General features: G+C 53.1%; 2 protein-coding genes across 4 annotated transcripts; both read right to left on the reverse strand.

Moving 5' to 3' along the window:
• Nucleotides 1-938: 938 nt before the first annotated feature.
• On the reverse strand, nt 939-10,330 carry LOC143168411 (argininosuccinate lyase-like). Of its 2 annotated transcripts, XM_076354821.1 has the most exons (17): nt 10,265-10,330; nt 10,077-10,139; nt 8,112-8,306; nt 7,061-7,144; nt 6,676-6,732; nt 6,007-6,104; nt 5,273-5,350; nt 4,750-4,827; nt 4,553-4,605; nt 4,122-4,184; nt 3,813-3,927; nt 3,040-3,124; nt 2,817-2,876; nt 2,455-2,538; nt 2,169-2,249; nt 1,688-1,794; nt 939-1,180 (listed from the first exon to the last, which is right to left on the reverse strand). In XM_076354821.1, the coding sequence occupies exons 2-17, from the start codon at nt 10,086-10,088 to the stop codon at nt 1,030-1,032; spliced, it is 1,401 nt and encodes a 466-aa protein (XP_076210936.1). In that variant the 5' UTR covers nt 10,089-10,139; nt 10,265-10,330; the 3' UTR covers nt 939-1,029. The 2 variants fall into 2 exon arrangements, with proteins under 2 accessions (XP_076210936.1, XP_076210938.1); XM_076354823.1 differs by lacking the exons at nt 939-1,180; nt 1,688-1,794 and adding an exon at nt 1,868-2,073.
• A 4,554-nt stretch (nt 10,331-14,884) lies between these two features.
• Nucleotides 14,885-24,273, reverse strand: LOC143168412 (argininosuccinate lyase-like). Of its 2 annotated transcripts, XM_076354824.1 has the most exons (17): nt 24,208-24,273; nt 24,014-24,076; nt 22,049-22,243; nt 20,998-21,081; nt 20,613-20,669; nt 19,944-20,041; nt 19,210-19,287; nt 18,687-18,764; nt 18,490-18,542; nt 18,059-18,121; nt 17,750-17,864; nt 16,977-17,061; nt 16,754-16,813; nt 16,392-16,475; nt 16,106-16,186; nt 15,625-15,731; nt 14,885-15,117 (listed from the first exon to the last, which is right to left on the reverse strand). In XM_076354824.1, exons 2-17 carry the CDS (start codon nt 24,023-24,025, stop codon nt 14,967-14,969), a joined length of 1,401 nt encoding a protein of 466 aa, XP_076210939.1. In that variant the 5' UTR covers nt 24,026-24,076; nt 24,208-24,273; the 3' UTR covers nt 14,885-14,966. The 2 variants fall into 2 exon arrangements, with proteins under 2 accessions (XP_076210939.1, XP_076210940.1); XM_076354825.1 differs by lacking the exons at nt 14,885-15,117; nt 15,625-15,731 and adding an exon at nt 15,805-16,010.
• Between the last annotated feature and the right edge of the window lie 590 nt (nt 24,274-24,863).

Here is a 24,863-nt window from a genome sequence, read left to right on the forward strand (position 1 = left end):
TACGAGGAGGGCAGTGATAGCTGGAGATGTGGCATGTGTTGCAGATGCAGTACCAGGTATCCCTCTCTGTGCACACCCACAAGCCTCCCTCAGCCCGTTGTGTAGCCTGCTCTGGCACTGCTGGGTCCGGCCTTGTGCTGCATAGAACCGTAGAATCGTTTAGGTTGGAAAAGACCCTTAACATCATCGAGTCCAACCGTTAACCGAACACTACCCAGCCCACCGCTGAACCATGTCCCTAAGCGCCACGTCTACGCGTCTTTTAAATACCTCCAGGGATGGTGACTCAGCCACTTCCCGGGGCAGCCTGTTCCAGTGCTCGATAACTCTTTCGGTGAAGAAATTTTTCCTAATATCCAATCTAAGCCTCCTCTGGCGCAACTTGAGGCCGTTTCCTCTCGTCCTATCACTTGTTACCTGGGAGAAGAGACCAGCACCCGCTTCGCTACAGCCTCCTGTCAGGTAGTTGTAGAGAGCGATAAGGTCTCCCCTCAGCCTCCTTTCCTCCAGGCTAAACAACCCCAGTTGCCTCAGCCGCTGCTCAAAAGACTTGTGCTCTAGAGCCTTCACCGGCTCCGTTGCCCTTCTTTGGCCACGCTCCAGCACCTCAATGTCTTTCTTGCAGAGAGGGCCCCAAAACTGAACACAGTATTCGAGGTGCGGTGTGACCGGTGCCGAGCACAAAGGGACGATCACTTCCCTCGTCCACCACCCTCCCCTCCAAGAGACACGTTTTCAGGTCTCTTGTTGTAGACAGACACTCCTGCCGCTCTCTACCTACCAGCCCCCGAGGGCTTGAACACCCCATAACCCAGCTCCACTGCCAGGGAGGGGAGATCCCCCGTTCTTTCACACCAGTGAACATTTCCCCAAGCCTCACGAGGGCTGAGGAAGCCCAGCTCAATCTTGCCCCCAAGAAGAAAGACGCAAGACAGGAGTTTCAGTGAACTACAATGCACCCCAGCGTTTATTAACTCCAGATTAGCGTGACAGGCACAACGCTGCATCCACGGGATATCTCCCCACACTCTAAGCTTGCTCCTTCAGCTTCTTCAGCAGCTCCCTCAGCCGCTCGATCTGGGCAGTCACGCTGCTCTTGGCGGTACCGCCCATGGCCCTGTACTGCTCCACGCTGTTGGCGACGTTGAAGACCTGGGAGACGTCACTGCCAAACAGGGGGCTGGGGAGGCAAAGAGAAGAGGTGTCAGTGGAGAGCGCTGGGTGCTGTTTGCTGGCTTTACATGCTCACTGCCTGCAGAGACGGGGAGGGAGTGTAGACGGAGCCTTTTTCCACGGGGAAAGACCGCCTGCAGCCCTGCTTCTGCACTTCTGGTGCCTGGCAGTAGCTGCTTGTGGCAGACCAAAGAGTCAGCTCCGAGGGGAGAGCGAGGAAGTTTGGAGCCAAACTCTTCTGGAGGGCTGGTGCCGCCAGGTCAGGGCATGAGTTTCTTCCAGTCCCTCCCAAGAGCTGCTGCCCATGCCCCGCTGGAGCTGAATGGTAGCGATGTTGTCGCCCTTCAGTTATTTCAGGCCCAGCAGTAGCAGCACTGATATTCAGGCCAGGAGGACTCTGGGGAGCTGTGCGGCCCAGGCATTTTGGGGAAGGGCACCGTAAGGAGGCCCATACGAAGGGAGGCCGATACCTGCCTGTTGAGGGGAGTCACGGCAAGAGAATAGTGACACAAACCTGATGGTCTTCAGGTCATCCGGGCTGAGGTTATTGATGGGTATGCCTTTAGACTCGGCGAGGTGGACGGCCTTCCTAGAGGCGATGTGGGCTTGTCTGAATGGCATCTGCAGTGAGAAGCAGAGGCCACAGTCAGTGACCAGGCAACTGGGGTGCAGCCTCGAAGGAAAAAATGGATGTGCTGTCTTTTTTGGCTGTCTGGTGTTCACCTAGGGCAATGCCATCTGAGTCTGGGTTTTCTGGGGTGTGAAGAGGGGAGGCGATAGGAGGTAAAACTCCACCTGTAAATTACTACCAAGTCCACCCGGCAGCAGTTCCACTACTTGGGATACATGTAAAGAATGGGTTTCCAGCTTTCGTGTTTGTTGACCCAGACTGATCATCACCTGGGGACAGAACAGAAGGCCTCATCTCAGGCCCTCGCTGAGCAGTATTCTGCATCCAAAGAAACCACAGCTCCAAGTCTCCCTCGGGTACTTACTCCTTTACGAACCAAGTAGAGAGCCAGATCAGACGACAGGATCTCAGGGCTCAGAGCCTTCTCCATGTTCCCCTTGTTGATCTGCAGAAAGGAGGGTCAGAGGGAGACATTAGCATCAGCTCCTCCTCGGGGACACGTGAGCGGACATTGGGGGGCCATAATGAGCAGTATGGGTGAGGCACTGAAGAGTGCCTCCATCTTAGGACGAGTCTAGAGCTCTTTTACCGGTGTTACTCTCAGAATGTGCGCCCCAACCATGTTCGATAGTGAGAGGCTGAAGCCTTACCTGGAGGGTAGAAATCACTCCAGTGGCAACCTGGAGCACAGCATTCAGGGTGTCGATGACATCAAAGACGGCCTCCTTGTCCTCCTGCGTTAGAACGGGCATGGAAATTGCTGTAAGTCAACCTGATGCAGCCCAAAAGCCCAACAGCCTGAGCAGCCCAGCCAGCAGAGCAGGCACGTCATGCCAGGGGCTCCTGCTAGGGGCCGGGGTGTCAACTGCAGCATGCCGTGCCTCGGCCCCCTTCTCAGCATCCTGCACGCAAGCAGGGTCTGTGCTGGGAAACGCAGTGGCAAGACTGCTCAAGAGTAGAAGCCAGCTGCGTCTGCTCAGAGAGGTGGTGTGAGGACTAACATCTGTTTTACCTGCAGATCCTTGTTGTAGGTGCTTGGAAGTCCTTTGAGAACCATGACAATAGCAGCCAACTGCAGAGAGAAAGAGGTGAGGCAGTTAGTTCTGGGAAGAGAAGCACATTGCCCCAGCAGGGGCTCAGGGCACATTTCTTTACGCAGAGGCAAGAAGAAAGGAGATTCTTCAGCCCTGGTATGAGCAGTTTCCCCGTCCCGCTTCTTTCTTTAGCAGGCTCACCCGTCCGAACACACGACCAGCTTTGCTGCGGATGAGTTCCAGACTATCGGGGTTCTTCTTCTGAGGCATCAGGCTGCTGCCAGTGCTGAAAGAAAGGTGTGTGGAGTGTAACGGTGAGCAAGACCCCAGTCCATGCAGACACAGGCTAAGACAGGTCATGCAGCGTACTGACCCAGCCCTCCAAAAGCGACACATAGGTCCCCCTTCCCCGGACACCTTTCTAGGGTGTTGGAAAGCAGTGAGCTGAGTGTGCTGAGTTTCTCGTGTTTCCCACAGCAAAGCCTTTGGTTTTGCAGTCTTGTCTGGAGCTACCACGCAGTCCCACCCCTCAAAGAGGAAGCAAAAAAGAGGCTTCCCCCCAAGCCTCTCCATAGGTGGTATCAGCAGGCCAGCCTAAGCGTTGCTGTGACCTCAGAGAGGGAGGGCTGTGGTTGTGCCGCCCTGAGAGACAAGGAGTGTGTTAGGATCGCAGACCCGGCTAGCCAAGGAAGGGCTTTGGCAGGCATTCCCAGCAGAGGGGGAAGTTCTCTCTGCCAGCAGTTGCTGGGGAGGAGTGTCTGCTGAAGGCAGACTTGGTTGAGGTACCAGAATGAGAAAAAAGTGGTCGTTCCTGAGGAATGTTCACCCTAAGGCTGCCTTTCTGCCAGCCTTTTAATGCCGTGTCAGCCTTGTGCAGCAGGGAGACCCCAACCACTGTCTCATTCTCTCAGGTGAGGGTAGCTGAGCAGCAGAGACTGAGGGAAGGGCTCTCTGCCCAGAGACCAGAAACCTACCAGTAGGTGTCAGAGAGGGTTAGAAAGCCAAACTCGCTGGTACTGTAGAGGATGAGATCTTCAGCCATCTTGCTCAGGTGGATCATCAGCAGGGTGGCAACAGAGAGGAATTCCACTGCAGGGAAGGCAGGAAATCGGGAGGTGAAAAAGGTGCTTTTTTGCTTGACAACCCAGGGAGCCCTGACTGGAGCTTTGGAGTTACTTCCTAGTGAGGGATTTTGGTCCCCTTGTTAAAGGAGGTTAGCTGGGAAGGTCTCAGAAGCCTGCTTCTAAAATAGCGGTGGGAAGATGTGATTGGGTTGTGCTTACCCACAAAGTCTCTCTCGCTGACGGCATCCATGCTGTTCAGGCTGATGGAAGCAAAGTCCAGCTCTGTAAGGAAAGTGATGGACAGAGGAGGTCAGGCTTGGCATGGCTGGAGCTTGGATGCAGCAGGTTGCCCCAGCATGCAGGTGACTGTGAGCCCTTGAGTAGTCCCAGGAACACAAACATGCTTAAGTGTGACACTGACTGGGGTCTTTGTTATTAGCCCCAGGCAGCCAGCGTGCAGCAGAGGTGGCTCTTCCTGCTCCGACCTCACAGGCGTTGCCTGTCTCATTGCAGTAAAAAGCCTTACGAAAGAAAGGCTTTGGCTCCGGGACAGTGCATTGCAGTGCCATTGGGAGCCATGTATCAGTGCTTCCCTCCCTCCTAGATATTACAGGTAGTCCTGTGCCACTCAGTCGTAGGGAGACATTTACCACTACGCAGAAGCTCTCTATCAATTTCCAGTGGGTTGCCAGCCAGAGCACCGCTGCCAGGGAAGAAAGAAACAGAAGTCATGCAAGATACCCTGCATATCGCAACCAAAACTGAGCTCTAGGAAGCGGGGAAGGCGCCTCTGAAGACTTGGCAGAGCAAAGCAAGGCCCAGCGATTACACGAACAGTAGGCCTTACCTTCCCAAAGGCAAGACGTTCATCCTCTTCTTCATCTCTCCCAGGCGCTCAGAATCACGGGTCAGAGGAACAGCATGGCTAGGAAAGGACATGAGAGATGAAGCACGTGAAGCCAGAAAATGTCACTTTCCTTCCCAAGCAGTATGCTGCCACGCCTGGAGCCTGGGATCCCCGCTCAAACAGAAGAGGCTTGAAATGGAGCCTAGGCACTAAGGGCCTTTGAAGTGGAGCAGCTAGCGGCCGTACAAGATTCTCCATGTTACCCCATTAGCTGAGGTGTAACTGTGGCCAAAGGATGGAGCATACAGGGAGCTGGCCTCCGCTGCCCACTCAGTGCTTGGGTCCCCGGTTGGTCAGAGCCACGCAGCAACATGGGGAGCTCCTGTTCCAGTTTGCAAGGTTAGCTCTGGTTTGTCACCGCCCCGGGCTGCCCCCTCAGAGGATGATGCACTTCTAGGCTCCAGCTGAGCAGGGCCCCGCGGGTGGAGGCGGCTTCCTCCCGCCAAGTGTGCAAGGTGTTTACCTGAGCAAGAACTGGCTCCATCTGACGGGCTGAGCTTTCTGCAGGTGGGTGTAGCCAGGGAGGATAACATCAATTTCCCTGCGTGTGAAAGGAGAGAAAGAGGTGAGCAGCAGCTGTCAGGAGAGAAGGCAGTGGCAGGTACACTCCAGGGTTTCCTGGCAAGGTCACGAAGAGAACATCTTTAACCTGTGTTGTGCTGAATTTGATCCACGTCTTCCTCTCCCTGTCACCTGCTACCTAAGCACACTGGGTTTAGATCTCCCGGTCTTCCAGTGTGGTGTGTCTGCCCTAGGCCTCCCTGGGAAATTGCCTGGGACAGCAATCCCTCTGTGGCAGGCAAAGATTCCCCAGTCCACCACTCGTTTGTGAGTGTGGTTTGTGAGGAGGAGAGTTAGGCAGGAGTTAACGGAGCTGAGCTTTTCTCCTACGTAGCAACTTGAAGCATGTTAAAGTTCCCCACTCCTTCAGATGGATTTGGCACCTTCTGAAGTCTTGTGCGGACCTCCCGCCTCAGTTCCTTTGCCAGGGTACACTGGGGGAAGAGGAAGGTCTCTGTGAGGTGACCTGTGGAGAAGGAGGGGCTGTTGTCTTTCCCTGTGCTATCGCACACTGCCTGTCTGTAACTTCCTCCGCAGAAGACCCTGCTGCTGCCCTGATTGGTGTCAGTCAAAGAGCAAGCCTAGAAGTCTCCTGCCCCTGCAAGGCCAAGGCCGTGGATATGGAATAGGACTTACTTGGCAGCGCGTTCCACCAGGGTCTTAATGAGCTGCAGGAGGTGAGTGGAGATGACAGAGAGGGAATTCTTCATTAACAGCTTCAAGTCAGTCACAACCTGGGCGAGACCAGCCACAGTCAGACAAAGCAGAATGTGACATACTTAGTGACCAAATCCTGTCCAGCAGAGAGCCGTAGCAGAGTTATCCCCTCCTTGTTCTGTGTGATGGGAAGGGACACCTTCCTCTTACCAGGTGTGTCCCTGGTCACTGATTTGTGAAAGCCGCTGTATCTTGCTTTCCATGAACAGGATCAAAGCCCGTTCTTTTCGGTGGACTTTTTGGGTATGGTCACCTTTGGATCAGAAAATCCCCCACTGACGCAAGTCGGTCATCAGTAGAAGGACTGATCCTGAAAGATGCATGGCACCCAGCCAGTAAAGTCACGGTTTCTGTAGGCTTTCAAAGAGATGTCAGTGGACGTTTGCGGCCTTATACCACCAGGAAGCAATCCTGCAGAGCCCATTCCCCTGCGCGGATGAGTCACTGCGGCGTCACTAGTTTAAAGCCCTAGGGAGTACATGCTGGAGAGCGTCAGGGCACGTGAAAGATGGCATAAAGAAATTTGATTAAGGAACTGAGGAGGGGGAGGAATACGGAAGGAGGAAAACCAGCCAGTTCTGTGCATACCTGATCGTTCCTGCTCCTTCCAGTGTGCAGCTTTCCAGCTATGTCTCCAATCAGCTCCTGAGGACGAGAGGAGGATTTCTGTCAGCGCCTCTGTATTCTAAGGAGGAGACTCCGCACGAGCAGACCTCCTCCCTGCCTGGACGGGACTCGGCTCTAGGATCCTGTGAGTAGCCATGGGATCCCTTCTGGGGAAGGGCAAGTTTGGGTTCTACGTTTGTACAGCGCCTCTTCCACAAAAGGGGTCTGGGAGACACGTGGTTGTGCCATAAGGCCCGGAGTGCCACAAGGTCCGGAGGAGTTTCACAGTGGGACAGAGGCGCATGCACTTAACGTCAAGCAGATCTAGCTACAGAGGAGCGGGAACAAGCGGTTAGAGGACTCGAACCTTTAGTCTGCGTTCGTTGGCAGTGTGGATATCCTCATCGCTTTGTTTCACCACAAAGGCTCCTTTAGACCATTCCTCGGAGATCTACAAACATCAGCAGAAACACCAGTCAGCCACTACTGTTACCCTGCTGCGCGTGGGGGCTGTAATTGTCCCCAGCGAATGCCAGCTTCTGCCGTCCCAATGGAAATCAAAGTGTTAAGTCTCACGCGAGCTCTGGCATTCCTGTTCTTTCAGGCCAAGGCTGGCTGCTTGCTATATCCAGATATTCTATACTGCACTTGGTGGGATTCATGTCTCTCCCCGTGATGATTCTGCAGTGTTATGGCTATAGGAGGATTTAAGCATTGCAACGAGAAAGTGAGCTGAAATGTCAGTGATTGCTTTAGCATTGTCCACAAAGATTTTCCTATACAAAGATTGTATAGACTCACCATTGTCCACGGTGGGTGAGCAACAACAATGGAGATTTTAAAAAAGCGCTTAGCTGCGGACTTCTCTTCACCGCTATACAATGCTATGCATTGCTTCCTACTAGCTCAGTCAGCCAGACTCAAAAGGATCCCAAGTGCCAGCAGAAAAAGAATATTCCTATTTCATACTGAAACAATTCCTCGTGAATGTTCAGTCTGAAGAGGACGTGCGGGCAGGTCACACTGAGCACACCTCACCGGGGCACCGGGGCTGCCATAACGAGCATTGACAGTGTGCACATCAGGGCTTCAGGCTGTCAGTGGGGGCTTGTCAGCTGGTTCACATCCTACTGTTGGGCTTTGGTGCCTTTAGCGGGATGCAATTTGAGCATCAGTCGCCTGCCCAGAATGCCTCCAGGTGTACCGAGTCCAATACACATGGGCCTGTCACGTCCATGATTTAGGACAGCATTCCCTTTCACAAAGCACTTCAGCACACGCCTAGCTCTAAGGACTAGGACACGAGGACATTTGAAGATGCTTTTTAGAACAGCAGATCAGGGGGGCTACTACAGATGCTGTCAGATAAGAAGCCATTCGTTCCAGCACGCGTGCCAGTTTGTGAAGGAAATAAATACCTTTTCCAGGCCACTCAGGATCTTCTCCAGCTCAGGTTTAGATAGGATCCCAGCCTTCTCCAAGGCTTTGGCATAAGCCATGCTGCCCCGGATATCAACTTCAGACAGCCTCTGATCATAGGTAATGGAAGCACTGAACATCTCCATGACTGGATCTGTGCTTCCACTGAATCTTCCTCCCCAAAGTTTATCCCCCTGAGAGAGAGGAAGAAGCAAATTAAAGAGGCCTAATAACTTCAGGTATGGTGCTACGCATGTAACATCCAGTGATCTGTTTATCCAATATAAAGGCCATGTTCAGCTCTGTCCTTTCAGTGCTGTACCATTGAGGCCCCTGGATTTCGGGACCTTTGGCAAGTAGTTGAAGAGGTGGAGAACGTGTCACTGTCACTAGCACTTAGCCCTTGAGGTGTCAGGTCTGGCTCAGGAATCCTCCAAGATACTTTACTCCTGCAGGACTCTGCCGGGAGTCCTTGCAATGACTATCGGGGCATACGCTGCAAGACCGGCACGGATTTCTCTTTTGAGGCAGCTGCCGGTCAACAACCCTTTGATAGCCTTTTAAAGGGGGGAAAAAGTAAGGCGGTCAGTAAGGAAGATAGTGAAAGCTAGTGTTCTCTAAGTCGTTTTTGCGCTGTTGAGCTAGCAGGGAGATTTCTCCTCGATTGACAGAGAGCTCTAGGCCAGCACAAGCCACATTATGAAGTGTTTGCCGTTACCGTTTGAAGCATCTCCAGAGTCCGTGATGTGCTTGCAAGCTTTGGCATAAGATTAGCATAAAACTGGTTAAGGTGCAGACTCCAGAAAGGGAGATCTGGGTACCTTTCAGCATCAGGAATGTTCAGAAAAATATATCGACAAGAAGAAGGTTTCAGAACACATAGGAACAAAGGTTGTTTTTCCACCCAAACCAAGATTCATATGGTAACCTCACTCACTTGAACGTGTCATCTGCGTCTACATAACTACTTCACTGGGTGACCAAAGACAGGTACACAATTCCAGCTATGCATCGCAGCAGGGTGTGTGTAAGCTTTTTTCCCCCAGTGATTCGGCAACTGAGTGGATTCCCTAGCTAAGAGCCATGTAATGTCACTTGACCAGAAGCCTTTTGCTTGCCCAGGTAGGACACCCCCTGAAGCCCTGACCCTGGCAAACTTGCACTGAAATGGATAGGAATTTTACTCGTGCGGAGACCTTACAACTTACGCCGGATTTCAAAAGCAACTCTCCAGCGCTAGCAGGCACAAAAAAGAAACGGGAGGACATGTAAAGGAAGGGCCTAAATGCAATTGCCATTGCAGAGTGGGTAGTCATTAGGAATCTACTTGATTTTTTAAACACCCCTGTCGGTCTCTTCTCATGCTGTACACTATAACTACCATGGACAGCAAGAAGCTGGCGGGACAGTTGCAAGCTTATCTGTGCCCGGGCCTTATCAGTCAGACAAAGCACTCTTGAGTAACCTTAGAAACTTTTTCCCTAGTGACTGTCTCCACCTCTCTGCCGATGCCTGCGGAAAGGACGTGCCTGAGAGGACAGCAGGAGAGAGCCTACAGAGGTAGGAGTGTAGGCACGTGTTTTTTGATGTCGTCAAGGCAGCTTTGTCAGAGAGCTGAGGGAAGGCAGAGGGGGGAATCGGAATCGAAACAGACAAGTGTTAGAGGCCCTCAGCGTGCATCTGGTGCCCACAGGAGCACGGCATAGGGGATGCTAAACTAAAGGCCAGTACCAGAGGCTAAGCGCTTGAATGGGGAGCAGGTCTATCTAGGCATCTAGGTACATCTTCAGTATTACAGGTTTCCACCAAAGTAAGAGGTGGGTCAGCAGAAACATTGCAGCAGACGCGTTTGCAATCAGGAACTCCAAACTGAGAGATTAACTTTAGATTTTAACTCAGTTGAGCTCACGTCTGCCAGAGCACCCCCGAGACTACCCCTCCAGAGAAGCAAAGTTCACCCTCACCTCGGCTGCCATTTCGGACGACGTTTTGCTCGTGTGCGCAGCGATCCCGGCAACTGGTGCAACCTGTGGAACAGCGAGGCGAGGCGAGGCTCAGCTCTGCCCCCGGTCCCGGTCCCGGCTCTGGTGCCGGTGCCGGCTCTGGTGCCGGTGCCGGACGGGGTCCCCGCTGCCCGCCCGGCCCCGCTCACCTGCTCCGCAGCACAGCCCCGGCTGCTCGCTCGCTGCTCCCCGGCCCCGCCGCCCCGCTTTTACACGCCTCGGAGCGGGGCTGGCGGCTCGTCCCGCCCCGGCGGGGCGGGGTGTCCCCGGGGCCGGCCCCGCTCCGGTCCCCCCTCCCCTCGTAGCACCGCGCAGCACAGGGGTGTTTCTGCTTTGCGTGAGGGAGTGTGCTACTACGGCCTGTTTTTTTCTGTGTGCGCTGTCAGAGGCCTTTGAGGGAGTGCGGGAAGTGCATCCCAGTTTTCTTGTCCCCTTTTGGGTTTTTCTGCCCTTTAACCAGCCCTGTTGTCACAGGACCGTAGGCTAGTTCAGGTAGGAAGGGACCTAGTCCAGCTGTCTTTCCTATGTTCTTCTCTGTCCTACTATTCGTCCCCTTTCTGAGTTGACGATGAAGTCTAGGGCACAGTGGGGTTGCCTGTTTAGGGCGTGCTGCTTTCTGCAGCAGAGAGGACACGGGCAGAGTGACATGGCTAGCATCAGGCAGCCTCTGGCTACGCAGCCTGAATGAGCAAGTACCTCTTGCAGCTGGGTTTCCAGTGTGCTGCCTTCAGGATCAGTCCAGAACAAGGCTCAAACTCTCTCTCTGGATTCGCAGCCAACTATTAATTCACCGCTTCTCATACATTTCCCCTTATGATCATTTTTTCTGCTCCCTTTCAGAGTTCCAGGCTTGCAGATGCACAGAGCATCGTGCTGTCTACACCGAGAAAGCTCTTTGAACCATTTTGTTGCCCGAATCCTTCCTCTTCTCACGTCCCTCATTTTTAATGCTTCTCTCGACATGTTCATCTTTGATGAAAGTCTTTGTCCTTATTGTGGGCTTTGACAGGAGGCTGCTGAGGATTTGGCAAAATAGCAAGGACTAGATTTACATCCAGAATGAATCGTACGCAGGGAGAGGCTTTACCTCGTGGTGTCTGTGATACGGGCTCACGCGGCTGTGTGGAACATGCACAGCCCATGCAAAGATGGTACATCTTTCTGCCTGAAGAAAGTGCACAGAGATTGCCCAGAGTGAAAAAGGGAAGGGGGAGGGTGCCCGAGGCACTGCAGCCAGGAGGGGTTAGAGGGCACCCCGCTGGTCCTGGCACCTCTCCCTCAGAGACAGCATTTGTGACCCGCAGGGCTAGAAGCGGGCAAATGGGCTCTCTGTGGCACTTTCAGAGTTCCCCTCTCTCTGTTTTGCTGTTTGTGTTTTCACACATCATTAACCCTATGTATGTGTGATACACGACAGCTTTGATTTCTAGATATTACCTGCATCTAAACAGTTACACGGTTAAATGTAACGGTGAAAGCTCCAGTTTCTGTTCCATCAGTTCCAGGCCTCTTGGTATGTTTTCCCACTTACCTGTATGTGCATCTCTCTGTAAGGTGAGGAATAGAAATGGTTGAAGAATCACAATGAAGTTGGTTTGTGTTGCCCCTGGCAAAGAGGAGTCCAGTCTAGATGGACACGTTTGGCTATTGCTGTCTCAAATTCACCCATGGTGCCTGCAGGGGACGTTGCCGTCACGCAGTGCATCTGTTCTCGCAGCTCTCTTGTGGTGGCAGAGAAGTGTTACTAGCTCAGCTTCTTCACTAGAGAGCTAGGGGATAAAAAGACCAGGCACAGCAATTTGTTTAGGAGGCAAAATATGCAGCGGGATTTTTCCAGAGCGTAAAAGCAGGTTAGAGATCTTTTCCTTCGGGGGATCCAGTGAAGAGTTCACTACTTCTTGTAATGTTTCAAGAGCCCTTCTGTAGGTTTGTTATCTGCTTGGGTGTCAGATCAGAGTTACGTAGCCATCTGCTGAGCGTTTCAGTAGCTCACGATCAGCCTACGTGAATTCTTGGCCTGAGTCCCTTCCTGTGGTCTGTAATGGAGGAGGTATTTAAGACCAAGTCCAGAGTAGTGTCCAAGCGACTGACCCTTCTGCCTATACAGATCTTCCCGTGGTAAGGGACAGGGCTTTAAAAACCCAAATCACAGTGAGTCATAGTAGGGTGATGGTGAAAGTCCAAAGATGCTGTGGACCACACACTCCTGTGATGCCTGTGGAGCTTCAGGGACCTCCACAGGTCCCTCCCAGTCTAACTTATTTCGCACTGTTACGAAGAGGGTGGCTGGGTGGGACGTACCAGTGATGATGAACTGCTCCTTGAAGTAGGAAACCGAGGCGTGATAATCTGCTAAGACCTCCCTTTTGCTTTCAGTTTGGCAGGGCCCTGTGTTACTCAGCACTGGCCACGAGGACCAATGCCGGACATTTGCTGCTGGGAGCGAGAGACAACCTATTCAGCTGAGGCCTCTGAAGGTACTGAGCAGGAGCAAATAGGAGGAAAAAGGGGAGCGGGAGCAGGAGCAGACGCAAATAGGGAAAAAGAGGGGAGTGGCACAGATCGAGAAAGCTTATGGGAGGGGAAAAAAAAAAGAACCGTGAGGAGGTGGAGATGAGGAGGTATCCCTTCTTCTGCCTCTGTTGGTGTTGGGGATTGGTGTCCCCTCCCTCTCTTGCTCCTTCCCCCTACCAGCTAAGTGTGCGTAAGTGATCTCCTGGCCACAGCTAACCTATCTGGAGAGTGAGACACAAGTGCCAAAACAGAAACACAGCAGGAGGTAACAGAGCAAACACAACGGAGCTTTATGGAGTGGTGATTGAACCGTGCCGTTCTTTAGATGCCAGGAGAATAGATCAGGTTTCGGGCCAGAATAAGGGGAGACTGAGGTGGGGGGGAAGTGTTGAAGAAAGGGAAGTTCTGTTGCTGGTTCTCCCACGTGTTTAAAGCACAAATGCTACAAAGGTGGGACGAAAGCACTTTGTGTGTCCTGGGGTACTTCGTTAATGGCAGGAGATTGAGCTCATGGCAGTTAGTGCTGTCTGTGCTACAGCCCTTAACCTGAACGTGGTGAGGCAATGCTTGCGTTAGTGCCGTTACCTACGTGGGTTAGAGAGTCTTGCAGTCAATAACGTGTTGCTGCATCAGCATGGAGGGCGGGGTGCTGAGCAAAGCGCCAGCTTTAAAATGCTGTGACAGAAAAGCGATTGTCCGTGACAAAACTAGCGCTCCTGTGCTGCGGGTGCCAGGTTCAAGCTGGTTTAGCGTTTAATGAAAATCGCCCCACCTTCCCTGTAGCCAACTGGTCTTTCTCTACCTTTTGAGTCAAGTAGTAGGCATATTCCGTCCAGAAATGACTGCAGCACAGTAGTGGGGAGTAATGTTTCAAGCGTTTGTTCAATCAAGCATTTTCACCCTGTGAAAGACACAAGGTTGCTGCGTTCTCATTCCCCAAGTAAGGCTTTTCCTGGTCTTTGTTCTGATTATATTTTTGTAAGGGCAGAAGGAAGACAGTCTAAGATTTGTAAGAGGCAGCCAGCCATGCCAGTCTCTTTTCAAGCATTCTGCCCCGGCTAGCTTGGCCTGGGTCACACAGAGGAAAAAGCTTGACCTGGGACCATGCAACCCCTGTGCTTTGGTGGAAACCAGAGCCAAAGGTGGTTTTGTGATGGGCTGGAACGACCTGTGGGTTGACCTGCTGGCCAAGTCCTGCCTAAGAGTATGCAAGTTTTGGTGCCAGGTGGTGAGGAGACTTCTTTTGGCCACTTAATGCCCCCTGCCAGAAGGCAGGCAGGCAGGCAGGCAGGCAGGCAAGCATACTCCTACGAGGAGGGCAGTGATAGCTGGAGATGTGGCATGTGTTGCAGATGCAGTACCAGGTATCCCTCTCTGTGCACACCCACAAGCCTCCCTCAGCCCGTTGTGTAGCCTGCTCTGGCACTGCTGGGTCCGGCCTTGTGCTGCATAGAACCGTAGAATCGTTTAGGTTGGAAAAGACCCTTAACATCATCGAGTCCAACCGTTAACCGAACACTACCCAGCCCACCGCTGAACCATGTCCCTAAGCGCCACGTCTACGCGTCTTTTAAATACCTCCAGGGATGGTGACTCAGCCACTTCCCGGGGCAGCCTGTTCCAGTGCTCGATAACTCTTTCGGTGAAGAAATTTTTCCTAATATCCAATCTAAGCCTCCTCTGGCGCAACTTGAGGCCGTTTCCTCTCGTCCTATCACTTGTTACCTGGGAGAAGAGACCAGCACCCGCTTCGCTACAGCCTCCTGTCAGGTAGTTGTAGAGAGCGATAAGGTCTCCCCTCAGCCTCCTTTCCTCCAGGCTAAACAACCCCAGTTGCCTCAGCCGCTGCTCAAAAGACTTGTGCTCTAGAGCCTTCACCGGCTCCGTTGCCCTTCTTTGGCCACGCTCCAGCACCTCAATGTCTTTCTTGCAGAGAGGGCCCCAAAACTGAACACAGTATTCGAGGTGCGGTGTGACCGGTGCCGAGCACAAAGGGACGATCACTTCCCTCGTCCACCACCCTCCCCTCCAAGAGACACGTTTTCAGGTCTCTTGTTGTAGACAGACACTCCTGCCGCTCTCTACCTACCAGCCCCCGAGGGCTTGAACACCCCATAACCCAGCTCCACTGCCAGGGAGGGGAGATCCCCCGTTCTTTCACACCAGTGAACATTTCCCCAAGCCTCACGAGGGCTGAGGAAGCCCAGCTCAATCTTGCCCCTAAGAAGAAAGACGCAAGACAGGAGTTTCAGTGAACTACAATGCACCCCAGCATTTATTAACTCCAGATTAGCGTGACAGGCACAACGCTGCATCCACGGGATATCTCCCCACACTCTAAGCTTGCTCCTTCAGCTTCTTCAGCAGCTCCCTCAGCCGCTCGATCTGGGCAGTCACGCTGCTCTTGGCGGTACCGCCCATGGCCCTGTACTGCTCCACGCTGTTGGCGACGTTGAAGACCTGGGAGACGTCACTGCCAAACAGGGGGCTGGGGAGGCAAAGAGAAGAGGTGTCAGTGGAGAGCGCTGGGTGCTGTTTGCTGGCTTTACATGCTCACTGCCTGCAGAGACGGGGAGGGAGTGTAGACGGAGCCTTTTTCCACGGGGAAAGACCGCCTGCAGCCCTGCTTCTGCACTTCTGGTGCCTGGCAGTAGCTGCTTGTGGCAGACCAAAGAGTCAGCTCCGAGGGGAGAGCGAGGAAGTTTGGAGCCAAACTCTTCTGGAGGGCTGGTGCCGCCAGGTCAGGGCATGAGTTTCTTCCAGTCCCTCCCAAGAGCTGCTGCCCATGCCCCGCTGGAGCTGAATGGTAGCGATGTTGTCGCCCTTCAGTTATTTCAGGCCCAGCAGTAGCAGCACTGATATTCAGGCCAGGAGGACTCTGGGGAGCTGTGCGGCCCAGGCATTTTGGGGAAGGGCACCGTAAGGAGGCCCATACGAAGGGAGGCCGATACCTGCCTGTTGAGGGGAGTCACGGCAAGAGAATAGTGACACAAACCTGATGGTCTTCAGGTCATCCGGGCTGAGGTTATTGATGGGTATGCCTTTAGACTCGGCGAGGTGGACGGCCTTCCTAGAGGCGATGTGGGCTTGTCTGAATGGCATCTGCAGTGAGAAGCAGAGGCCACAGTCAGTGACCAGGCAACTGGGGTGCAGCCTCGAAGGAAAAAATGGATGTGCTGTCTTTTTTGGCTGTCTGGTGTTCACCTAGGGCAATGCCATCTGAGTCTGGGTTTTCTGGGGTGTGAAGAGGGGAGGCGATAGGAGGTAAAACTCCACCTGTAAATTACTACCAAGTCCACCCGGCAGCAGTTCCACTACTTGGGATACATGTAAAGAATGGGTTTCCAGCTTTCGTGTTTGTTGACCCAGACTGATCATCACCTGGGGACAGAACAGAAGGCCTCATCTCAGGCCCTCGCTGAGCAGTATTCTGCATCCAAAGAAACCACAGCTCCAAGTCTCCCTCGGGTACTTACTCCTTTACGAACCAAGTAGAGAGCCAGATCAGACGACAGGATCTCAGGGCTCAGAGCCTTCTCCATGTTCCCCTTGTTGATCTGCAGAAAGGAGGGTCAGAGGGAGACATTAGCATCAGCTCCTCCTCGGGGACACGTGAGCGGACATTGGGGGGCCATAATGAGCAGTATGGGTGAGGCACTGAAGAGTGCCTCCATCTTAGGACGAGTCTAGAGCTCTTTTACCGGTGTTACTCTCAGAATGTGCGCCCCAACCATGTTCGATAGTGAGAGGCTGAAGCCTTACCTGGAGGGTAGAAATCACTCCAGTGGCAACCTGGAGCACAGCATTCAGGGTGTCGATGACATCAAAGACGGCCTCCTTGTCCTCCTGCGTTAGAACGGGCATGGAAATTGCTGTAAGTCAGCCTGATGCAGCCCAAAAGCCCAACAGCCTGAGCAGCCCAGCCAGCAGAGCAGGCACGTCATGCCAGGGGCTCCTGCTAGGGGCCGGGGTGTCAACTGCAGCATGCCGTGCCTCGGCCCCCTTCTCAGCATCCTGCACGCAAGCAGGGTCTGTGCTGGGAAACGCAGTGGCAAGACTGCTCAAGAGTAGAAGCCAGCTGCGTCTGCTCAGAGAGGTGGTGTGAGGACTAACATCTGTTTTACCTGCAGATCCTTGTTGTAGGTGCTTGGAAGTCCTTTGAGAACCATGACAATAGCAGCCAACTGCAGAGAGAAAGAGGTGAGGCAGTTAGTTCTGGGAAGAGAAGCACATTGCCCCAGCAGGGGCTCAGGGCACATTTCTTTACGCAGAGGCAAGAAGAAAGGAGATTCTTCAGCCCTGGTATGAGCAGTTTCCCCGTCCCGCTTCTTTCTTTAGCAGGCTCACCCGTCCGAACACACGACCAGCTTTGCTGCGGATGAGTTCCAGACTATCGGGGTTCTTCTTCTGAGGCATCAGGCTGCTGCCAGTGCTGAAAGAAAGGTGTGTGGAGTGTAACGGTGAGCAAGACCCCAGTCCATGCAGACACAGGCTAAGACAGGTCATGCAGCGTACTGACCCAGCCCTCCAAAAGCGACACATAGGTCCCCCTTCCCCGGACACCTTTCTAGGGTGTTGGAAAGCAGTGAGCTGAGTGTGCTGAGTTTCTCGTGTTTCCCACAGCAAAGCCTTTGGTTTTGCAGTCTTGTCTGGAGCTACCACGCAGTCCCACCCCTCAAAGAGGAAGCAAAAAGGAGGCTTCCCCCCAAGCCTCTCCATAGGTGGTATCAGCAGGCCAGCCTAAGCGTTGCTGTGACCTCAGAGAGGGAGGGCTGTGGTTGTGCCGCCCTGAGAGACAAGGAGTGTGTTAGGATCGCAGACCCGGCTAGCCAAGGAAGGGCTTTGGCAGGCATTCCCAGCAGAGGGGGAAGTTCTCTCTGCCAGCAGTTGCTGGGGAGGAGTGTCTGCTGAAGGCAGACTTGGTTGAGGTACCAGAATGAGAAAAAAGTGGTCGTTACTGAGGAATGTTCACCCTAAGGCTGCCTTTCTGCCAGCCTTTTAATGCCGTGTCAGCCTTGTGCAGCAGGGAGACCCCAACCACTGTCTCATTCTCTCAGGTGAGGGTAGCTGAGCAGCAGAGACTGAGGGAAGGGCTCTCTGCCCAGAGACCAGAAACCTACCAGTAGGTGTCAGAGAGGGTTAGAAAGCCAAACTCGCTGGTACTGTAGAGGATGAGATCTTCAGCCATCTTGCTCAGGTGGATCATCAGCAGGGTGGCAACAGAGAGGAATTCCACTGCAGGGAAGGCAGGAAATTGGGAGGTGAAAAAGGTGCTTTTTTGCTTGACAACCCAGGGAGCCCTGACTGGAGCTTTGGAGTTACTTCCTAGTGAGGGATTTTGGTCCCCTTGTTAAAGGAGGTTAGCTGGGAAGGTCTCAGAAGCCTGCTTCTAAAATAGCGGTGGGAAGATGTGATTGGGTTGTGCTTACCCACAAAGTCTCTCTCGCTGACGGCATCCATGCTGTTCAGGCTGATGGAAGCAAAGTCCAGCTCTGTAAGGAAAGTGATGGACAGAGGAGGTCAGGCTTGGCATGGCTGGAGCTTGGATGCAGCAGGTTGCCCCAGCATGCAGGTGACTGTGAGCCCTTGAGTAGTCCCAGGAACACAAACATGCTTAAGTGTGACACTGACTGGGGTCTTTGTTATTAGCCCCAGGCAGCCAGCGTGCAGCAGAGGTGGCTCTTCCTGCTCCGACCTCACAGGCGTTGCCTGTCTCATTGCAGTAAAAAGCCTTACGAAAGAAAGGCTTTGGCTCCGGGACAGTGCATTGCAGTGCCATTGGGAGCCATGTATCAGTGCTTCCCTCCCTCCTAGATACTACAGGTAGTCCTGTGCCACTCAGTCGTAGGGAGACATTTACCACTACGCAGAAGCTCTCTATCAATTTCCAGTGGGTTGCCAGCCAGAGCACCGCTGCCAGGGAAGAAAGAAACAGAAGTCATGCAAGATACCCTGCATATCGCAACCAAAACTGAGCTCTAGGAAGCGGGGAAGGCGCCTCTGAAGACTTGGCAGAGCAAAGCAAGGCCCAGCGATTACACGAACAGTAGGCCTTACCTTCCCAAAGGCAAGACGTTCATCCTCTTCTTCATCTCTCCCAGGCGCTCAGAATCACGGGTCAGAGGAACAGCATGGCTAGGAAAGGACATGAGAGATGAAGCACGTGAAGCCAGAAAATGTCACTTTCCTTCCCAAGCAGTATGCTGCCACGCCTGGAGCCTGGGATCCCCGCTCAAACAGAAGAGGCTTGAAATGGAGCCTAGGCACTAAGGGCCTTTGAAGTGGAGCAGCTAGCGGCCGTACAAGATTCTCCATGTTACCCCATTAGCTGAGGTGTAACTGTGGCCAAAGGATGGAGCATACAGGGAGCTGGCCTCCGCTGCCCACTCAGTGCTTGGGTCCCCGGTTGGTCAGAGCCACGCAGCAACACGGGGAGCTCCTGTTCCAGTTTGCAAGGTTAGCTCTGGTTTGTCACCGCCCCGGGCTGCCCCCTCAGAGGATGATGCACTTCTAGGCTCCAGCTGAGCAGGGCCCCGCGGGTGGAGGCGGCTTCCTCCCGCCAAGTGTGCAAGGTGTTTACCTGAGCAAGAACTGGCTCCATCTGACGGGCTGAGCTTTCTGCAGGTGGGTGTAGCCAGGGAGGATAACATCAATTTCCCTGCGTGTGAAAGGAGAGAAAGAGGTGAGCAGCAGCTGTCAGGAGAGAAGGCAGTGGCAGGTACACTCCAGGGTTTCCTGGCAAGGTCACGAAGAGAACATCTTTAACCTGTGTTGTGCTGAATTTGATCCACGTCTTCCTCTCCCTGTCACCTGCTACCTAAGCACACTGGGTTTAGATCTCCCGGTCTTCCAGTGTGGTGTGTCTGCCCTAGGCCTCCCTGGGAAATTGCCTGGGACAGCAATCCCTCTGTGGCAGGCAAAGATTCCCCAGTCCACCACTCGTTTGTGAGTGTGGTTTGTGAGGAGGAGAGTTAGGCAGGAGTTAACGGAGCTGAGCTTTTCTCCTACGTAGCAACTTGAAGCATGTTAAAGTTCCCCACTCCTTCAGATGGATTTGGCACCTTCTGAAGTCTTGTGCGGACCTCCCGCCTCAGTTCCTTTGCCAGGGTACACTGGGGGAAGAGGAAGGTCTCTGTGAGGTGACCTGTGGAGAAGGAGGGGCTGTTGTCTTTCCCTGTGCTATCACACACTGCCTGTCTGTAACTTCCTCCGCAGAAGACCCTGCTGCTGCCCTGATTGGTGTCAGTCAAAGAGCAAGCCTAGAAGTCTCCTGCCCCTGCAAGGCCAAGGCCGTGGATATGGAATAGGACTTACTTGGCAGCGCGTTCCACCAGGGTCTTAATGAGCTGCAGGAGGTGAGTGGAGATGACAGAGAGGGAATTCTTCATTAACAGCTTCAAGTCAGTCACAACCTGGGCGAGACCAGCCACAGTCAGACAAAGCAGAATGTGACATACTTAGTGACCAAATCCTGTCCAGCAGAGAGCCGTAGCAGAGTTATCCCCTCCTTGTTCTGTGTGATGGGAAGGGACACCTTCCTCTTACCAGGTGTGTCCCTGGTCACTGATTTGTGAAAGCCGCTGTATCTTGCTTTCCATGAACAGGATCAAAGCCCGTTCTTTTCGGTGGACTTTTTGGGTATGGTCACCTTTGGATCAGAAAATCCCCCACTGACGCAAGTCGGTCATCAGTAGAAGGACTGATCCTGAAAGATGCATGGCACCCAGCCAGTAAAGTCACGGTTTCTGTAGGCTTTCAAAGAGATGTCAGTGGACGTTTGCGGCCTTATACCACCAGGAAGCAATCCTGCAGAGCCCATTCCCCTGCGCGGATGAGTCACTGCGGCGTCACTAGTTTAAAGCCCTAGGGAGTACATGCTGGAGAGCGTCAGGGCACGTGAAAGATGGCATAAAGAAATTTGATTAAGGAACTGAGGAGGGGGAGGAATACGGAAGGAGGAAAACCAGCCAGTTCTGTGCATACCTGATCGTTCCTGCTCCTTCCAGTGTGCAGCTTTCCAGCTATGTCTCCAATCAGCTCCTGAGGACGAGAGGAGGATTTCTGTCAGCGCCTCTGTATTCTAAGGAGGAGACTCCGCATGAGCAGACCTCCTCCCTGCCTGGACGGGACTCGGCTCTAGGATCCTGTGAGTAGCCATGGGATCCCTTCTGGGGAAGGGCAAGTTTGGGTTCTACGTTTGTACAGCGCCTCTTCCACAAAAGGGGTCTGGGAGACACGTGGTTGTGCCATAAGGCCCGGAGTGCCACAAGGTCCGGAGGAGTTTCACAGTGGGACAGAGGCGCATGCACTTAACGTCAAGCAGATCTAGCTACAGAGGAGCGGGAACAAGCGGTTAGAGGACTCGAACCTTTAGTCTGCGTTCGTTGGCAGTGTGGATATCCTCATCGCTTTGTTTCACCACAAAGGCTCCTTTAGACCATTCCTCGGAGATCTACAAACATCAGCAGAAACACCAGTCAGCCACTACTGTTACCCTGCTGCGCGTGGGGGCTGTAATTGTCCCCAGCGAATGCCAGCTTCTGCCGTCCCAATGGAAATCAAAGTGTTAAGTCTCACGCGAGCTCTGGCATTCCTGTTCTTTCAGGCCAAGGCTGGCTGCTTGCTATATCCAGATATTCTATACTGCACTTGGTGGGATTCATGTCTCTCCCCGTGATGATTCTGCAGTGTTATGGCTATAGGAGGATTTAAGCATTGCAACGAGAAAGTGAGCTGAAATGTCAGTGATTGCTTTAGCATTGTCCACAAAGATTTTCCTATACAAAGATTGTATAGACTCACCATTGTCCACGGTGGGTGAGCAACAACAATGGAGATTTTAAAAAAGCGCTTAGCTGCGGACTTCTCTTCACCGCTATACAATGCTATGCATTGCTTCCTACTAACTCAGTCAGCCAGACTCAAAAGGATCCCAAGTGCCAGCAGAAAAAGAATATTCCTATTTCATACTGAAACAATTCCTCGTGAATGTTCAGTCTGAAGAGGACGTGCGGGCAGGTCACACTGAGCACACCTCACCGGGGCACCGGGGCTGCCATAACGAGCATTGACAGTGTGCACATCAGGGCTTCAGGCTGTCAGTGGGGGCTTGTCAGCTGGTTCACATCCTACTGTTGGGCTTTGGTGCCTTTAGCGGGATGCAATTTGAGCATCAGTCGCCTGCCCAGAATGCCTCCAGGTGTACCGAGTCCAATACACATGGGCCTGTCACGTCCATGATTTAGGACAGCATTCCCTTTCACAAAGCACTTCAGCACACGCCTAGCTCTAAGGACTAGGACACGAGGACATTTGAAGATGCTTTTTAGAACAGCAGATCAGGGGGGCTACTACAGATGCTGTCAGATAAGAAGCCATTCGTTCCAGCACGCGTGCCAGTTTGTGAAGGAAATAAATACCTTTTCCAGGCCACTCAGGATCTTCTCCAGCTCAGGTTTAGATAGGATCCCAGCCTTCTCCAAGGCTTTGGCATAAGCCATGCTGCCCCGGATATCAACTTCAGACAGCCTCTGATCATAGGTAATGGAAGCACTGAACATCTCCATGACTGGATCTGTGCTTCCACTGAATCTTCCTCCCCAAAGTTTATCCCCCTGAGAGAGAGGAAGAAGCAAATTAAAGAGGCCTAATAACTTCAGGTATGGTGCTACGCATGTAACATCCAGTGATCTGTTTATCCAATATAAAGGCCATGTTCAGCTCTGTCCTTTCAGTGCTGTACCATTGAGGCCCCTGGATTTCGGGACCTTTGGCAAGTAGTTGAAGAGGTGGAGAACGTGTCACTGTCACTAGCACTTAGCCCTTGAGGTGTCAGGTCTGGCTCAGGAATCCTCCAAGATACTTTACTCCTGCAGGACTCTGCCGGGAGTCCTTGCAATGACTATCGGGGCATACGCTGCAAGACCGGCACGGATTTCTCTTTTGAGGCAGCTGCCGGTCAACAACCCTTTGATAGCCTTTTAAAGGGGGGAAAAAGTAAGGCGGTCAGTAAGGAAGATAGTGAAAGCTAGTGTTCTCTAAGTCGTTTTTGCGCTGTTGAGCTAGCAGGGAGATTTCTCCTCGATTGACAGAGAGCTCTAGGCCAGCACAAGCCACATTATGAAGTGTTTGCCGTTACCGTTTGAAGCATCTCCAGAGTCCGTGATGTGCTTGCAAGCTTTGGCATAAGATTAGCATAAAACTGGTTAAGGTGCAGACTCCAGAAAGGGAGATCTGGGTACCTTTCAGCATCAGGAATGTTCAGAAAAATATATCGACAAGAAGAAGGTTTCAGAACACATAGGAACAAAGGTTGTTTTTCCACCCAAACCAAGATTCATATGGTAACCTCACTCACTTGAACGTGTCATCTGCGTCTACATAACTACTTCACTGGGTGACCAAAGACAGGTACACAATTCCAGCTATGCATCGCAGCAGGGTGTGTGTAAGCTTTTTTCCCCCAGTGATTCGGCAACTGAGTGGATTCCCTAGCTAAGAGCCATGTAATGTCACTTGACCAGAAGCCTTTTGCTTGCCCAGGTAGGACACCCCCTGAAGCCCTGACCCTGGCAAACTTGCACTGAAATGGATAGGAATTTTACTCGTGCGGAGACCTTACAACTTACGCCGGATTTCAAAAGCAACTCTCCAGCGCTAGCAGGCACAAAAAAGAAACGGGAGGACATGTAAAGGAAGGGCCTAAATGCAATTGCCATTGCAGAGTGGGTAGTCATTAGGAATCTACTTGATTTTTTAAACACCCCTGTCGGTCTCTTCTCATGCTGTACACTATAACTACCATGGACAGCAAGAAGCTGGCGGGACAGTTGCAAGCTTATCTGTGCCCGGGCCTTATCAGTCAGACAAAGCACTCTTGAGTAACCTTAGAAACTTTTTCCCTAGTGACTGTCTCCACCTCTCTGCCGATGCCTGCGGAAAGGACGTGCCTGAGAGGACAGCAGGAGAGAGCCTACAGAGGTAGGAGTGTAGGCACGTGTTTTTTGATGTCGTCAAGGCAGCTTTGTCAGAGAGCTGAGGGAAGGCAGAGGGGGGAATCGGAATCGAAACAGACAAGTGTTAGAGGCCCTCAGCGTGCATCTGGTGCCCACAGGAGCACGGCATAGGGGATGCTAAACTAAAGGCCAGTACCAGAGGCTAAGCGCTTGAATGGGGAGCAGGTCTATCTAGGCATCTAGGTATATCTTCAGTATTACAGGTTTCCACCAAAGTAAGAGGTGGGTCAGCAGAAACATTGCAGCAGACGCGTTTGCAATCAGGAACTCCAAACTGAGAGATTAACTTTAGATTTTAACTCAGTTGAGCTCACGTCTGCCAGAGCACCCCCGAGACTACCCCTCCAGAGAAGCAAAGTTCACCCTCACCTCGGCTGCCATTTCGGACGACGTTTTGCTCGTGTGCGCAGCGATCCCGGCAACTGGTGCAACCTGTGGAACAGCGAGGCGAGGCGAGGCTCAGCTCTGCCCCCGGTCCCGGTCCCGGCTCTGGTGCCGGTGCCGGTGCCGGTGCCGGCTCTGGTGCCGGACGGGGTCCCCGCTGCCCGCCCGGCCCCGCTCACCTGCTCCGCAGCACAGCCCCGGCTGCTCGCTCGCTGCTCCCCGGCCCCGCCGCCCCGCTTTTACACGCCTCGGAGCGGGGCTGGCGGCTTGTCCGAGTGTCTGGCTGGCGGGTGTACCCGGCTCCGGTCCCCCCTCCCCTCGTAGCACCGCGCAGCACAGGGGTGTTTCTGCTTTGCGTGAGGGAGTGTGCTACTACGGCCTGTTTTTTTCTGTGTGCGCTGTCAGAGGCCTTTGAGGGAGTGCGGGAAGTGCATCCCAGTTTTCTTGTCCCCTTTTGGGTTTTTCTGCCCTTTAACCAGCCCTGTTGTCACAGGACCGTAGGCTAGTTCAGGTAGGAAGGGACCTAGTCCAGCTGTCTTTCCTATGTTCTTCTCTGTCCTACTATTCGTCCCCTTTCTGAGTTGACGATGAAGTCTAGGGCACAGTGGGGTTGCCTGTTTAGGGCGTGCTGCTTTCTGCAGCAGAGAGGACACGGGCAGAGTGACATGGCTAGCATCAGGCAGCCTCTGGCTACGCAGCCTGAATGAGCAAGTACCTCTTGCAGCTGGGTTTCCAGTGTGCTGCCTTCAGGATCAGTCCAGAACAAGGCTCAAACTCTCTCTCTGGATTCGCAGCCAACTATTAATTCACCGCTTCTCATACATTTCCCCTTATG

This window comes from Aptenodytes patagonicus, chromosome 17, assembly GCF_965638725.1.
Source record: "Aptenodytes patagonicus chromosome 17, bAptPat1.pri.cur, whole genome shotgun sequence".
Taxonomy (NCBI): Eukaryota; Metazoa; Chordata; class Aves; order Sphenisciformes; family Spheniscidae; genus Aptenodytes; species Aptenodytes patagonicus.

What these genes read in the sequence shown, in the direction of transcription:
- LOC143168411 (XM_076354821.1), bottom strand. An exon ending in CTGGTGGAACGCGCTGCCAA is followed by an intron (nt 5,351 to 6,006) that starts GTAAGTCCTATT and finishes TTTCACACGCAG; the next exon opens with GGAAATTGATGTTATCCTCC. An exon ending in TAGAGAGCTTCTGCGTAGTG is followed by an intron (nt 4,185 to 4,552) that starts GTAAATGTCTCC and finishes CTTTCCTTACAG; the next exon opens with AGCTGGACTTTGCTTCCATC.
- LOC143168412 (XM_076354824.1), bottom strand. An exon ending in CCTACAACAAGGATCTGCAG is followed by an intron (nt 16,476 to 16,753) that starts GTAAAACAGATG and finishes GTTCTAACGCAG; the next exon opens with GAGGACAAGGAGGCCGTCTT. An exon ending in TCTACTTGGTTCGTAAAGGA is followed by an intron (nt 15,732 to 16,105) that starts GTAAGTACCCGA and finishes TTCTCACTGCAG; the next exon opens with ATGCCATTCAGACAAGCCCA.